This window comes from Colobus angolensis, unplaced genomic scaffold, assembly GCF_000951035.1.
Source record: "Colobus angolensis palliatus isolate OR3802 unplaced genomic scaffold, Cang.pa_1.0 Scaffold264, whole genome shotgun sequence".
NCBI lineage: Eukaryota > Metazoa > Chordata > Mammalia > Primates > Cercopithecidae > Colobus > Colobus angolensis.
Window position 1 is genome coordinate 31,478 of NW_012115866.1, and position 15,828 is coordinate 47,305.

General features: G+C 39.5%; 1 protein-coding gene across 1 annotated transcript in view; it reads right to left on the reverse strand.

Moving 5' to 3' along the window:
• The window catches only part of BLM (Bloom syndrome, RecQ helicase-like), an 88,520-nt gene that overhangs the window by 19,481 nt on the left and 53,211 nt on the right, over positions 1-15,828 (reverse strand). Inside the window, 6 exon segments of the mRNA XM_011947392.1 lie at positions 1,075-1,295; positions 4,054-4,245; positions 5,953-6,611; positions 6,926-7,058; positions 12,135-12,262; positions 15,474-15,630. Of these exon segments, the coding sequence (XP_011802782.1) occupies positions 1,075-1,295; positions 4,054-4,245; positions 5,953-6,611; positions 6,926-7,058; positions 12,135-12,262; positions 15,474-15,630 (1,490 nt within the window).

Here is a 15,828-nt window from a genome sequence, read left to right on the forward strand (position 1 = left end):
GTGGTGCTGGGTGCCTGTAATCCCAGCTACTCAGGAGGCTGAGGCAGGAAAATTGCTTGAGCTTGGGAGGCAGAGGTTGCAGTGAGCCAAGGTTGCACCACTGCACTCCAGCCTGGGCGACAAAACAAGACTCTGTCTTTAAAAAAACAAAAAAACAACAAAAAAGCATAACACAAAATGGTCTTCTCACTGTTTATTTCCTTTTCTTGCTTTATTTTTCATCTTTGTAAATAAGATAAATATGAATTAGGTATACAAGATATTCCAGTCCTACTGTATGGTGTCATTTTTTTTTTTAGATAAATGATTTCAGGGTTTTAAAGATTAATGACAAGGAAGGGGCCATAATATCACAAATGGTTGAACAATGGCTACCATCACTGCACTAAGACATTCTTTGGAAGCAAACCAAACTAGTGGTCTTATCGAGGAGTGGTGACTTTAATTCCTAAAACAGTTCTTCTTAATCACAATGTGAAGACTTGAGTCGGGGTCTTGCTTTCACCAAGGCTAGACTGTAGTGGCATGATCATGACTCACTGCAGCCTCAAACTCCTGGGCTCAAGCGACCCTCAGCTTCCTAAGTAGCTGGGACCACAGGTGTTCACCACCATGTCCAGCTTATTTTATTTTTCTGTAGAAAAAGTCTTGCTGTGTTGCCCAGGCTGGCCTTGAATTCTTGGCCTCAAGCAATCCTCCCACCTTAGCCTTCCAAGTCACTGGGATTACAGGCGTGAGCCACCACCCCCACCGACATTGTGAACAGTTAGGTAGAATGCATTCATTTACTTCCTTAAACTCAGCCATGAGGAAAAAAGACGTATGTGTGCAGGCATGCATGTGTGTATGCATTTTAAGATACAAGGGAAAGAGAACTACGCTGACCTGGCAGTAATGAAAAAAGAAATGATTTTCTATTAGTTAAAAAAAAAATTACATCAGCAAAAAATAGCATTGGTTAAACGTTCTTACTAAAATACATTCTTGTAGAATAAAATGAGATTGAACTACAGGTTATCTGTACCAAATTTGCAGACTTCTGTTTAATTGCACAACTTAATTTAATCGCTGTGCTTTATTTTTACAAATTATGAACTCTTTAATAAAAAGGTTATCCAGAGGACTGAAATTTAATTGTTTCTAAGGCATGTTTTTATTAGTATTTTTATAACTTACATCCAAGGAAGTCAGCTTTTGGACTTGATCTACTATTAGTGATCTCAAGGGAGAAATGACAATAGTGACCCCAGGAGAAACACAGGCGGGGAGCTGGTAACACAAACTCTTACCACCTCCTGAAAGAGAAACAATGAAAAAATATCTGTCAGGTTCTGTCTTGAGAGCATGAATATAAAACTTACAAAAGAAATCATATCTTTAATAGGACACCAAGGCATATTGTCCCTGGTGTCAACAATTTGCCATACTCAAATGACTCCAACTATTACATTTAGGCAATTTAAAAATGATTTTTTTAAAAAAAAAGGTTTTTCGTTTTGTTTTTTTTTTTTTTGACAGAGTCTTGTTCTGTTGCCCAGGCTGGAGTGCAGTGGTGCCATCTGAGCTCACTACAACCTCCACCTCCCGGGTTCAAGCAATTGTCATGTCTCACCCTCCCCAGTAGCTAGGACTATAAGCGCCCACCACCACACCCTTCTAGTTTTTGTATTTTTAGTAGAGATGGGTTTCACCATGTTGGCCAGGCTGGTCTTGAACTCCTGACCTCAGGTAATCCACCTTCCTTGGACTCCCAAAGTGCTGGGATTACAGGCAAGAGCCACTGTGCCTAGGACATCTTACACAGACATATATAATAGCAAAGGCAAGAATTAGGGCAGGAAACTTAAAATGTAATGGAATACAGTAAACTTTTTATTTCTAGTAGTAGAAGAGTCTCTAAAAATGATGCTAGGATTAAAATAATTACTTTCCATATAATGTTTATTTATTTTTATTATTTATAAATCCCATCACTTTGGGAGCCTGAGGCAGGCAGACTGCTTGAGCCCAGGGAATTTGAGATCAGCTTGGGCAACACAGTGAGATCTCGTCTCTACAAAAAATTTTAAAATTAGCCAGGTGTGGTGGCACATGCCTGTAGTCCCAGCTTCTTGGGAGGCTTAGGTCGGGGGGATTGTTTGAACCCAGTTGAAGCTGCTGTGAGCTGTGACAGCACCACTGTATTCTAGCATGGGTGACAGACCAAGAGACCCTATCTCAAAAATAATAAATAAAAATAAAATAAACCTTATTTGGAATATTTATACACACACTATATCTATATTATAATTATATATACTAGACATATTATCTATAATACAATATACATATTATACATAATTTTATATATATATATATATTTTTTTTTGAGGCGGAGTCTCGCTCTGTCGCCCGGACTGGAGTGCAGTGGCCAGATCTCAGCTCACTGCAAGCTCCGCCTCCTGGGTTTACGCCATTCTCCTGCCTCAGCCTCCCGAGTAGCTGGGACTACAGGCGCCCGCCACCTCGCCCGGCTAGTTTTTGTATTTTTAGTAGAGACGGGGTTTCACTGTGTTAGCCAGGATGGTCTCGATCTCCTGACCTCGTGATCCGCCCGTCTCGGCCTCCCAAAGTGCTGGGATTACAGGCTTGAGCCACCGCGCCCGGCCTTATTTTTTATATGTATATATCTCAAGTGGTTGAAATTGGGGTAGGACCTTAAAAATGCCCTCTTGAAACCCTAAAGGACAATGGAAAGCCCTGAAAAAAAATCAACGGATTAGATCATTGCCAAGGTTTTTTCCAGCTTTAGAGTTCTGCAACACCAAAATAGGGCTGAAAGGCAGGCACAGAGTGATTAATAAATTAATAAAAATTGAAATGCTGATTATTAAGCCAAGGCTATCTAAATCTAAAAACCAGGTTGAAAAAGTTCAGATGCCCAGTCAACATTATACAATAATGACAGCACTAGCTAACTTGCTAAAGGTCACAAGTCAAGTGATAAGACAGAGGGAGGACTAGACACGTAGGTACTGAAACTGCAAATTCTCCATGCGCTCTGCCCTGTTTATTTAATATTCTCATGTGAATGACTATAAATCATTGAACAGCTATCATAAGCTTTAATAGCACAATGAATGTCCTAGACTCTTTAAAGTGGGGCCAACACAATATTGTGGTAAATGATTTTCACTTAATCCTCATGCCATTCTGTGAACCAGGTACTTTACTGCTATCACCATTGCACACATGAGAAAATGGGTCCAGGGAGTAAAACGCCTTGCACGTGGCCACACTGCTGTGAGCAGCAGAGCTGTTCTTTAAGTTCAGGCCTTTGGTCCACAGCTGATGGACCACTATGCACGTATGCATACATGATTTAACCATTATGCAACACTAGATTGTTGCAAATAGACTGCCAGAAATGGTCACGGTCTCTGACAGTGATTTTTCTGTTTGATTTCCAAAATTGCTTAGACTAGAAAAAAGAAAAATTCCCAAAGAAAAATTCTAGATCAGTTCAACACAATGAGCTTCAAGGTGAAAATCTTACAGGAGGCCGGGCGCAGTGGGTCACGCCTATAATCCCAGCACTTTGGGAGGCCGAGGCGGGCGGATCACGAGGTCAGGAGATCGAGACCACCCTGGCTAACACGGTGAAACCCCGTCTCTACTAAAAATACAAAGAATTAGCCGGGCGTGGTGGCGGGTGCCTGTAGTCCCAGCTACTCCGGAGGCTGAGGCAGGAGAATGGCGTGAACCCAGGAGGTGGAGCTTGCAGTGAGCAGAGATCTCGCCACTGCACTCCAGTCGGGCCACAGAGCAAGACTCCGTCCCCCCGACCACCCAAAAAAAAAAAATAAAGAAAATCTTACAGGGCTATAAACTTCATCATGTCAACAACCAGAACAGAGGATATAAAGTAATACACTTTCTTACTATGGTATGGGAGGTTTAAGAGGTCCCTAAATGATAGAAATACTGTGTAAGTGGTCTTTTTATTTCTATTAAAGAGCTTTCATTTAACATCTGCCAATGGATTCCTGCCCATTCACTTCTAAAAATACATACCAGTCGGCATCAGGATAAAACAGTCTTCACCAAGCAGTGCAGCATTGATCGCCTCTAGCTGATTAGTTCTAAAATTATGCAGGCCAAATTTTTTATGAAAAATCTTCATCATTTCCTTTGTATGAGGAAAACTAAGACTTTGGAAACGCTCATGTTTCAGATTTCTGGATGTTAAATTTTGTGCTGACTTGTCTAGGAAAATAATCAACATTAAGAAAAATCAGTGCATGAATACAGTGAAAGTACAGCTTTAGCATTTCCCTTGGCCTGCAGAATCACTGGCACACGTTTCCCTGCAGCACAGTTCCTAAACTGTTTACTGGCTTTCCTTCCCTACAAGTCTCAAAGCCACCAAAGACTTGCCAAAGGCCCAAATCAAGTATTTCCTTGACTTTTTCTACAGCACCTACCACTACTTATATTCCTTCCTTCCTCTTCTCCCTTCCTCCAACCGCGACCATCAAGACAATCACAGTTTTCTATTCACTTTAAATTCCCTTTCCTGGCTCTACTTCCTCCATCGGCCCCATAAATAGGGGAGTCTTTCAGATATTTGAGACTGGGCTCTGTAGACATTCTTTTTCGGAGCTTTCCTAGTCCTGTGATCTTAAACATGACCTGTGTGCAGCAAATGTGTACACCTCTCTTCAGACCCAACTGACACCCTCCTAAGTTCCAGTCCTGCGCACAGCTCCCGTTGTCTTCAAGGCACTGGTACCTGAATGACTTACCAGCACTTTAACCTCTAGTCTTAAAATAGCCCTTCTCAGCTTTTCTCCAAATCTGACTCTGCCTCCTGACTCCCCTGTTTGTGTTACTGGTGTCACAGTTTTCCCAGTCATCAGTGTCTGAAACCTTGGAGTCATCTGAGCTTCCTCAGACTCTTCTTTCATAACATCTCTCACACGCGCCCCTGCTCTGCAGCCTGGCTGTCGCAACTCCGCTTCAGCACAGAGAACAAGAGGTACTCACTCAGCTCTGGCAGTTACGCTAACCCCAACACTCAGCTGTCTCAAGATAATTGCAAATATCAAGTATGACACATTCTAACATGATACAAAAATAAATCCATTAATGGTTGTTTTAAAGGTCAGCAGCGTAACTGTAAGAACAACCTCCGTGGTATTAAGTCATCAATGACAAAAATAGGGAGGGCTGTATTTTATAAACTTTTTTCAGCTAAAAAATACTTTTGATAACTTTATATGGTTGATGTAAGGTTTTAAAATTATTCTTGGCTTTTCTCTGGAGCCTTAACAGTGGCTAATTTCATTCCTCTCAAAACTTCTCTCTCACTAAGCTGTGAGCTCCAGGAGGGCAGGAACTACTTAGTATTTGTTATTCATCTTTAAATGACCAGCGCCCAGCATAGCACATGGCATGTAGTGAGCACATAGGCCCAAAGAAGTAGTTTGACTGATTTAAGACACTTCTGACTTCATATCCTTTTTAGACTGCCCTATATTTTAAGACATAAAACATGCTTCCCTACTTTGTATTAATTTGATTCTCATCAGTACAGAATTCTAAAGTACATTTTTAGCAAGCGAATTCATTTTTGCTTTTGCTCATCCCAAAATCATTAAAAACTTGGCCCTCATGAGTTTATTGTTTTAGGAACTAAAATATGTTAATTCAAAGGCAAAGCACATTTGTAATGACTTTAGCGCCTTACTACAATAGGTTATAATTACACATTTTATAAAACTACAGCTGCTATAGAGACAAAAGAGCAACTTGTTTTTGAAATTGTGATTTGTAATTCATATCATCAGTAGAAATTTGCATAGCAACAATGTGGTTTTCAGGCAATCATGATTTGCTATGGTTTTTCTTATATAATTCCTATTTTGGGACAGTTTTGTTTTCATATAAGCATTCAATTTATTTTAAACTTACCAGTGTAATTCTGAATTGACTCCCAGAAGTTTATATTTTGAGCAGTAGATGCCACTGGAAGACAGTTTGTCTTGGCTGAAGAAAGTCCTTCCGATACTGATTTAATTGGCCGACCTTCCTTGATGGGTTGATAGGCAGCTGTGGAAGATTTGTTGGCTGCTAAATTATGCATTATGTTTTCCCAGTCGTCATCATCATCAAAGTCATCTATGTCAAAATTATCAATATACGAAGGCTGAGTTTCTCTTTCTAAGTCATTTATTGAAGCAGTATGTTTATTCTGATCTTTCACAGCAGTGCTTGTGAGAACATTTCCTGGGAAATAAGAGCTTTCATTTTTTTTCCCTAGTCTTGGTGTTTCAGCCCAGTTGCTACTTACAAAGGACTTCTGTGAAGGGGTATTGAATGAAGGCCTTTCAAAAAGATTCTCCCTGGTGGCTGAGAATCCTGTCTTTCCTAGGGTGGTAGTCAGGAAACAGTCCTCAGGGGAAACAGAATTTGAGGGAAGGTGTGAAAAATTTAACTCCTTCATAGAATTCCCTGCAGAGCAGGAATCACCCTCCACAGGGCCATCAAGTGAATCAGGCCTGCATCTCCACACGGAGCCAAGAAGACTGGCATCACTTTTATTAAAATCTACTTCTGTTAGAAGTTTCCTTCTGAAGAGAGAAAAGAGAACAACGTATTAAATATAAGTAGTTTACTCTGGTAGGCCACAAAAGCAAATCTTTAGTTTTCATACCAAATAGAAATTGTAGCAAAATATATTCGTTTTTTTCTAACTTAAAAATATGAATACGAATGGTAAAGGAGTGGTTTGAAAAGTAAATGAATTTAAAAAATAGTTGCATGATGAGCATCTTTATGCCATTTCCAGGCCAGAAAGCCTGAACGTTTTGCCCTGTCCATTTTTTTACTTAAGAGTGGTAAAAATATAATCAGATATAGTCCAGAAGGAGGAAAATCAAGATACCTTATGTTCCGCTGCTGAAGCAGTTCGTTCCCACAATCCAAAAGTTTCAGTTTATCAGCAGGAATAGTATCAATTAATTTACAGATGTGGTCCATCACGTGAATAAGCTGCTGCTGTAAATTTATCTGTCTAGCTATAAAATAATTATGTTGTTAATATTTTTCTTTGAAAAAAAAAACAAAAAACAAAAAACAAAATGTCTTGGCTAGGCGTGGTGGCTCATGACTGTAATCCCAGCACTTTGGGGAGGCCAAGGCAGGAGGACTGCTTAAGTCCAGGAGTTCAAGACCAGCTTGGGCAACACAGTGAGACACTGTCACTAAAATAAAATAAAAAGTATCTCCGTTTCCTTCTTAATGACTATTGATACTTAATCTAGTTCTTAGATTTGAGTCAGGTACCCTTGGAAGGCTGAGGCAAGAGAATCGCTTGAACCTGGGAGGTGGAGGTTGCAGTGAGCTGAGATCATGCCATTGCACTCCAGCCTGGGGGACAAGAGTGAGATTTTGTCTCAAAAAAAAAAGAAAAGAAAGAGAAAGAAAGAAAGTGGGTCTGGCTCTGTTGCCCAGGTTAAACTGCAGTGGTGCAATCACTGCTCACTGAATCCTCAAACTCTCGGGCTCAAAAAATCCTCCTCAGCCTCTCAAGTAGCTGAGACTACAGGCCTATGCCACTGTGCCCAGCAACACAACACATCTTTTTTTTTTTTTTATTAATTATTTTTTGTAGAGACAGAGTCTTGCCATGTTGCCCAGGCTGGTCTCAAACTCCTGGGCTCAAGTGATCCTCCCACCTTGGCCTCCTAAAGTGCTGGGATTACAGGTGTGAGCCACTGTGCCCAGTCAAGTCTTAAGATTTTGAAAGTCACATATGTAAAATGTGAAGCAGTGTAAAAACAAGATCATAAACAACTATATATTGTCCTATTATCTTCCTGTAAATTAACTTGAAATTAGGTTGTCTCTACGCTTTATCATAAAAGCTCATAACTGTTTTCATTTAATTTAATAGTCTTTAATAAACATTTCTTGGGATAAGCAAGGTCATTGGCTGAAACAAAGGTTTATCAGTTAACTATGATTTTTTTTTTTAAACTAACTTCATGTGCAAAGCTCACTGTGCCAACACAAAGTGTACTGTTAAGCGTTGGACAGGCAAGAGCCCTACCCATTGTTCTGATCGGCCTGGAATCCAGGCTTCCCTTTAATGGTAACAGTATAGCACCGAGATTTCCTATTAGACCTACCCTTCCCACTCCCTCAGTAGGCATCTGACATAAGGCAGCCCAGTGAAAATTAACTCTGGAAATACTTAGGACTGACTGGGAAAAAAGTACCTCTCTTTTTCCAAGTTTAATATGATTCTGGTGGCCATTTCTGTCACCTTATAAAGAAAGACAGATTTCAAATAAGACTGATATAAAGGAAAAGTAGAAAGCAGATAGAAAGAAATGGAGGCTTGACCCGGAGAGATGCGACAGAAGAGAGGAGAGAGAAAGCAAGTGAGAGAGAGAGCAACTCCTGATACGATGTTTGAACAACTGAATCCTGCCAGCCCATTCCCATTTTAAAAATTAAGCCATAACTGACAAATAGAATTTCAAAGTAGTTGAGGTTTTATTTTATTTTATTTTTTGAGACAGATTCTCGCTCTGTCTTCCAGGCTGGAGTGCAGTGGTGCAATGTTGGCTCACTGCAACCTCCGTCTCCCAGGTTCAAGCGATTCTCCTGCCTCAGCCTCCTGAGTGCCTGGGACTACAAGCACACGCTACCATGCTTGGCTTTTTTGTATTTTTATTAGACATGGGGTTTTGCCACGTTGGCCAGGATGGTCTTGAACTCCTGACCTCAAATGATCCACCCAGCTCGCCTCCCAAAGTGCTGGGATTATAGGTGTGAGCCACCATGGCGGCCCTTTCCTTCATCTAAAATCTCAACTGTGGCTGGGCATGGTGGCTCACGCCTATAATCCCAGCACTTTGGGAGGCTAAGGCTGGAGGATCACCTGAGGTCAGGAGTTCGACACCAGCCTGGCCAACGTGGCAAAATCCTGTCTCTAATAAAAATACAAAAAAGTTGGGCATGATGGCGCACGCCTGTAGTCCCAGCTATTCAGGAGGCTAAGGCAGGAGAATCACTTGAACCTGGGAGGCGGAGGTTGCAGTGAGCAGAGATTGCACCAGTGCACTCCAGCCTGGGTGACAGAGCGAGGAAAAAAAAAAAAAAATGAAGAAAAGAAAAAAAAAATGGCAACAGGAAGCAAGGACAACAGATGCCTGTGCCACCTGTCAGGCCTAAAGTCTGTGGGAGAAAAAAACAGTTTAGGTGGGCTGCAGGGGAAACAGTGCATATTCTCAGAAAATGATTAAAGAAAGAAGGGGAAGAAAATGATCAGAGAAGATGATGAGGCTACCGGGAAGTTGTTGATAGAGCACAAGCCAGGAAGGACAGGAAGTGAGGACAGAGCAGGGAGTGAAGATGGCAGGGTGGTGAAGGGCATCTGCACAAGAATGGCCTGGGAAATTTGGACTTCTGCTGGTGACTGAGAGAAATGTGAGGTATGAGATGTAAAACTGGAATTGCTGAATTCCTGTTACTTCTGTTTTTTCTGCAAGGAAAACAAGCATCTGATTGGAAAGAGAATACACAATGGTCTGATGGAACTGAAAGCCAAGACAGGCTCAGAGGGAGATAAAAGAGAGTACCTAGCTATCAGAAACTAGCTCAAGACTCCTTGTCTAGACAGATTATACCTCAGAGTACAAAGGAAACCTGCAAACAGGATCTCAGAGCCCCTGTCACTGACACGTGTGTGAGGCATCTAGTGAGTAAGAGAAATGATGGAAAGTGAGGACAGACAAACATTGTTCTAATTTTCAAAAAATTTGAAAGTGATTGACAAAAACTACAGGCTGGTGATCTGATGTAAATTCAAAGCAAAATTCTAGAGTCTGTTATCAAATAGCTGCTTTGTGAGCTCTAAGGGAAACAATTATAGAGTCAGAAAGAGTTCATAAAAACAAACCATCCATCTTAATGTATTTCCTTCTTTAACAGGATTACTAGACTGGCAGATAACAATAGCTACCATTTATGAAAGGCCTGCAGTGTACTAGGCACTTTACCTTGAATCCTGACAACTACCCAGCAAGGTAGATATCATTCTCCTCATTTTATAGAAGAAAAAACTGAAGTCCAGAGAAGTTGAACTATTTGCCATAGTCACACAGCCAAGAGTAGGAGGAGACAGGTTTCTATCACAGGTCTGTAGCACTCTAGAGTCAATGTCCCACCCATTCCTTCTTGCTGCCTCACACCTCAAACTTTTTGGAGTCACATGGCCAAGTCTTTTGTGTCTCCAAGGATAAAGAACAGAAATGTGGTCTGAAGACAGATATGTAACTAGCTGAACAAGAAGTGGTAATGAATGGACTGACGTAAGCCAAGAGGGAAGCCTCTACTGACACGCTGGAGAACTCTGTCCCTGCCCCTGTTCTGGCTAACCATTTTATTAGTGAAACTTAATGATACAGAGACAGTATAATGCAGTTGTTATCAATGAAAACTCAAAAGCCTCAAGACTGCTGTGTTCAGATCCTAGCTCTGTGGCTAATTCTATGATGGTGTGTAATTATTTAATGCTTCTGTACCTTAGTTTAATTATCTGTTAAATGGGGATAACAGAAACTACCTTAAAGTGGGCAGGGTGCCATGGCTCACGCCTGTAATCCCAGCACTTTGGGAGGCCAAGGGGGGCAGATCATGAGGTCAGGAGATTGAGACCATCCTGGCTAACATGGTGAAACCCTGTCTCTATTAAAAATACAAAAAATTAGCCAGGTGTGATGGCACACACCTATAATCCCAGCTAATCGGGAGGCCAAGGCAGGAGAATTGCTTGATCCTGGAATGCGGAGGTTGCAGTAAGCCAAGATCCTGCCACTGCACTCCAGCCTGGGTGATAGAGCAAGACTCTGTCTCAGAAAAAAAAAAAAAAAAAAAAAATTACCTTAAAGTTTGACGTAGTTTATTGTGATGAGTAAATTAGTTAATATTGTAAGGCACTTTATAAGAGTGCCCAGCACATCAGTTATTTCATGAATATCTCTAAAATAAATTGAATCCAAAATAAACAACAAAAAAACTGGAGGAAACAAAAACAACAGAGAACACTACACACATGACCTGCACATGCATGCAGACATCGCTAAAAATGCCCAGCCCAGACTCGAACGCATGACAGAAATATTCAGAGAACAAAAAAGAGCTCTCGGAAATTGCCTTGATAGAAATTAAAAAATTCCATAGAACAGTTAAAGATAAAATCAAGGAAATAAGTATAATAAAAAAAAAAAAAAAGAAGATAAAAAAAATCAAGGAAATATCCTAAAAAGCAGAAAATCAAGAGATGAAAAATAGAAAAGATAATTAATGGAAGTCTAACATGCAAATCATAGAAGTTCCAGGAAGAGTGAAAAAAAGAAAAAGAAAGTAAAAAGGAATAATGCCAGAAAAATGTCTACAAGAGGATGTAAATTTTCAGACTGAAGGTGCCTCTGAGAAGCAGACACCAAGGGTGGGAAGGGGGAGTGTCGTCTGTCAAAGACTTGCACTGCTATCCGATTATTTACACTATTTAATAAAAAATAAAAAATGAATTAGAAACAAAACAAACAAGCAAACAAGTATTTAGCTTTAAATGAACATCAAGACCCAGACCCAGACTCAGACTCAGAGTATATACAAAGGAGAACCGGAGGATAAAAGGTCAAGAAAGCAATTTCTAGCAAGGACAGTTAAAAGACCTAATAATATTTAGTCAAGGTGGGGAAAAACTCTATTATGATGAGATTACGCTCTGTGGTCCATGTTTCTAAAACACATGATTTTGTGGAAGTTCTCATTTGTGGAAGATTGAATAAATAAATAAATATGTAAAAACCTCCTAGAATTTAAAGTTGAGTATGAGAGATGATTTCTAACAAGTAGCATTTTCAAAATATGGAATGAACGCCCTTGTGAGAGCATGAGTTTATGAGTTCTTCAGGCAAATGCTGGCTAACCAGTGAACAGGGTTATAACATTAGAAGAGACTACAAATCTGCCATTTTGTAACATACAGCCACAGGTTGAAAACACAATCTTTGTGTTACGTTGTTTTCAAAAGTAAGTAGTTGAAATACATGATATGTCTAAAATATTGTTTGTACCGTCACAGTCTGTGCTGGTTTCTGGATTCGGCTCCTGTGTACTCATTTTCTCAGGTTTTGACAAAAGATCTTTTGATGTGCTAAGAACATCCTCTTTTCTGTCAGAGGTGTCAAGGTCCTTTAACACACTGCAAATAAAAAAATGTTAAGCCAATCATACTACAGGCTAGACCCAATAAATGTATAATTTCAAAACCCTTAATATTTTGCTACAACTGATCAGACAATATATAACAGAAAAGAGAAGTAGTTTTTTAAATTTCCTCAATTATAAAACTTCTTTAGCTGGTCCTCAAAGTTGTCCCTCTCCTGGTCCCAAGAGCCCTTTTCAACTTTATCTCCAATTATGTCCTTTCAGTAACCCAAGGCTTCAATCATACTGTACCACTTACATTCTTCATATAAGCCCTGCATTGCCTATTTTGGGGATTTTGCCACTGATTCCCTCAATTTGGAAAACCTGCCGTTCCAATCTCTTTTTACCAAATCACACCCGTTCTTCTAGCCCCAGCCCAAGCGTTACTTCTACAGCAAATGATCATTAACGTCTCTTTTTTCTGAGATTTCAAAGCACTTTTTCTGGACTTCTCTTATTATGCAAATATATGTATATGTGTTTGTGTGTGTCTGTATATATAATTACCTCACCACACAGATTATACAAAAACATATTAACATACAAACCTGGTCAGTCTGATTAGACAGAAAAAATACTTTACAAATAACAAAATAAATTAGTACTGAATGAGTTATGTTAAAGAGAGGATACTGTGGAAATCCAAAGAAAGATAACACTTTTTGGAACTAAAGAAGGCTTTGCCAAGGAGATAAGATTTAAGCAAACTTTGAATGACAAGTATGGGGAAAGTGCCAGACTATGAAAGAAAGATTTTAAAAAGGACAATTCTATTTGCTTGACATCTGGGAATCAACTGTATTTTCCTAAAGCAGAATTTTGGAATGCAACTTTCTAACTAAATCAAAACAGTATAACTTTTTTATATTGTTTTTTAAACAATAACATTATAATTAAATAAAATGATAATGCTTTCTAGACTGTTGGTTTGACTCATTAAGACCATTGGATTACTGCAACGGCATAAGTGGAGATAAAGCTGAAAAAGGTAAATTGTGGCCAGAAGATGCAGAATCTTGAGGGCCAGCTACAGAGGTTTTGGAAAAGAGAAGACTGAAAAACAGGTCTCTCTTCTCTGTTATATACTGTCTGACCACTTGACTTCTGAAATTCAGAGGATACAAGCAGTATTTTTTAAAACTGAAATAAAATGTAGCACAGAATTTAAGCTCTGTACTGCACAAAAAATACTGTGAAAATTCTATTTCAGTTTTATAATATATACACATATGTATACTAAGTTACAATGGGAAATGTACAAAGAGAGTCTACCTTGGAAATACTTTGCAAAATAAGCTTTTTTAATTGTTAAGACTCTAGGTAAATTTATTTATGGTAAGACAATTTGATGAACTATGTAGCCACTCAAAGGAATTAAATATTAGCAATTGGAAAATAATTTAGAAATAATGCTAAGAGAAATAAAGCAGAATATAAAATTATAATTACATGTTGATTACAACAATGCAGAAATCAAACACACATGTAGAAAACGATCAAAACTAGCTGGGCGTGGTGGCTCACGCCTGTAATCCCAGCACTTTGGGAGGCCAAGGTGGGCGGATCATGAGGTCAGGAGATCGAGACCATCCTAGCTAACACGGTGAAACCCCGTCTCTACTAAAAATACATAAAAATTAGCCGGGCGTGGTGGCGGGCACCTGTAGTCCCAGCTACTTGGGAGGCTGAGGCAGAAGAATGGCATGAACCCGGGAGGCGAGTTTGCAGAGAGTGGAGATCACGCCACTGCACTCCAGCCTGGGTGACAGAGTGAGACTCCATCTCAAAAAAAAAAAAAAAAAAAGGATCAAAACTGAAGATGGATAAAGAAAATAGTCAGAATTGTGGGACTACTAGTAGTATTCCTTCTCTCTCTCTCTTCTTAATTTTTTAGAAATGAGGGTCTTGCTATGTTGCCCAGGCTGGGGTGCAATGGTTACTCATAGGCATAATCACAGCATGCTACAGCCTTGAACTCCTTGGCTTAAGGGATCCTCCTGCCTCAGCCTCCTGAGTAGCTGGGACTACAGGCCACTACCACACCACCACACCCAGCAGTGCTCCTTCTTTCTTATTTAGAATCCTTGTTAAAATGATTATATTATTTGTGTAATACATATTTTTAATAAGTAAAGAAAAAAGCCAGGCATTCAACAAGGAATCAGTATGACACTGGGAAAGCACTACACTGGATCTGAGTTCATCTCTCATTCATTTTATCATCCTGGGCAATTCCTTGCTCCTCCCTGGGCCTCAGCTGTTCTACCTGGTAAATGAGAATGCTGGTTTAGAATTGAGACCCCATACAAACTTTTGCTCAGTTTAGTATATATTATACTCTACCACTCAACTGGTCTGAGAGTGAGACTGGGATGAGGATGAAGGTAACATTGACACTTAGCAATTTAAGCTATTGATGAGTCATATGGCGTATCTGTTTTTCTTGTAATACTACCAATTAACAATAATCATGTCACCAATTTGCTAAAATTGAGTGAATAACAAATACAATGGCCAATTCTATCCTGTAGGATTTTTTTAAAAAGTACTAATGTCCCAGTTCACTTCCCATATAATGGGTTAGCTTTGTGTCATTTCAGGTCAGGTTTGGAAATACAGTATTTTCAGAAATATATTCCTTATGTCAAAATCAACTATATAAGGCCAGGCAAGGTGGCTTATGCCTGTAATCCTAGCACTTTGGGAGGTCAACGCGGGAGGATTGCCTGAGCTCAGGGGTTCAAGACCAGCCTAGGCAACATGGCAAAACCTCGTCTTCACTGAAAACACAAAAAATTAGTCAGGCATGGTGGCGTGTGTCTGTAGCTCCAGCTACTTGGGAGGCTGAGGCACAAGCATCACTTGAACCCGGGAGGCTGAGGCTGCAGTGAGACGAGATCACACCACTTCACTCCAGCCTGGGCGACAGAGCGAGATTATCTCAAAAAAATTAAAAAAAAAAAAATCAACTACATAAAATTTTTGGGAGGTTCATGTAATTAATCATAATGGGACTTCATCTTCAGAATGCAACCAATTAAATGTATAAATAGGATTTAACTTTTTTGAGACTTTCACTTGAATGTAAAATAACTATACAAAGCACAAAATACTTTTATATAGAAATGATATTATATAACTAAATTAAACCATTTAAAGTGTCTCAGAAACAAATAATAATGCTAATTATTTAGCTAGTTTACCTAAGGCATTTTGAAGAGGAATAAGAAGCAGAAATTTCTTCTGGAGAAGGTGGAACAAAATCTATATCATAATCATCATCATCAAATTCAATACATGGAACTTTCTCAGTTGAATGTAATTCAGCTTCTTCCAAATTCTTCTTCTTTTCGCTATTATCTACAGTAAAACAGTTGATAAACGTAGATCTGTTAACCACTAATGAGACAGAAAGAACAGGGCATGAGTGCATAAGAATGAGTGCTTCCAGCAAAAGTGAACGGGCAACCTACAGAATGAGAGAAAATTTTTGCAATCTACTCATCTGACAAAGGGCTAATATCCAGAACCTACAAAGAACTCAACCAAATTTACAAG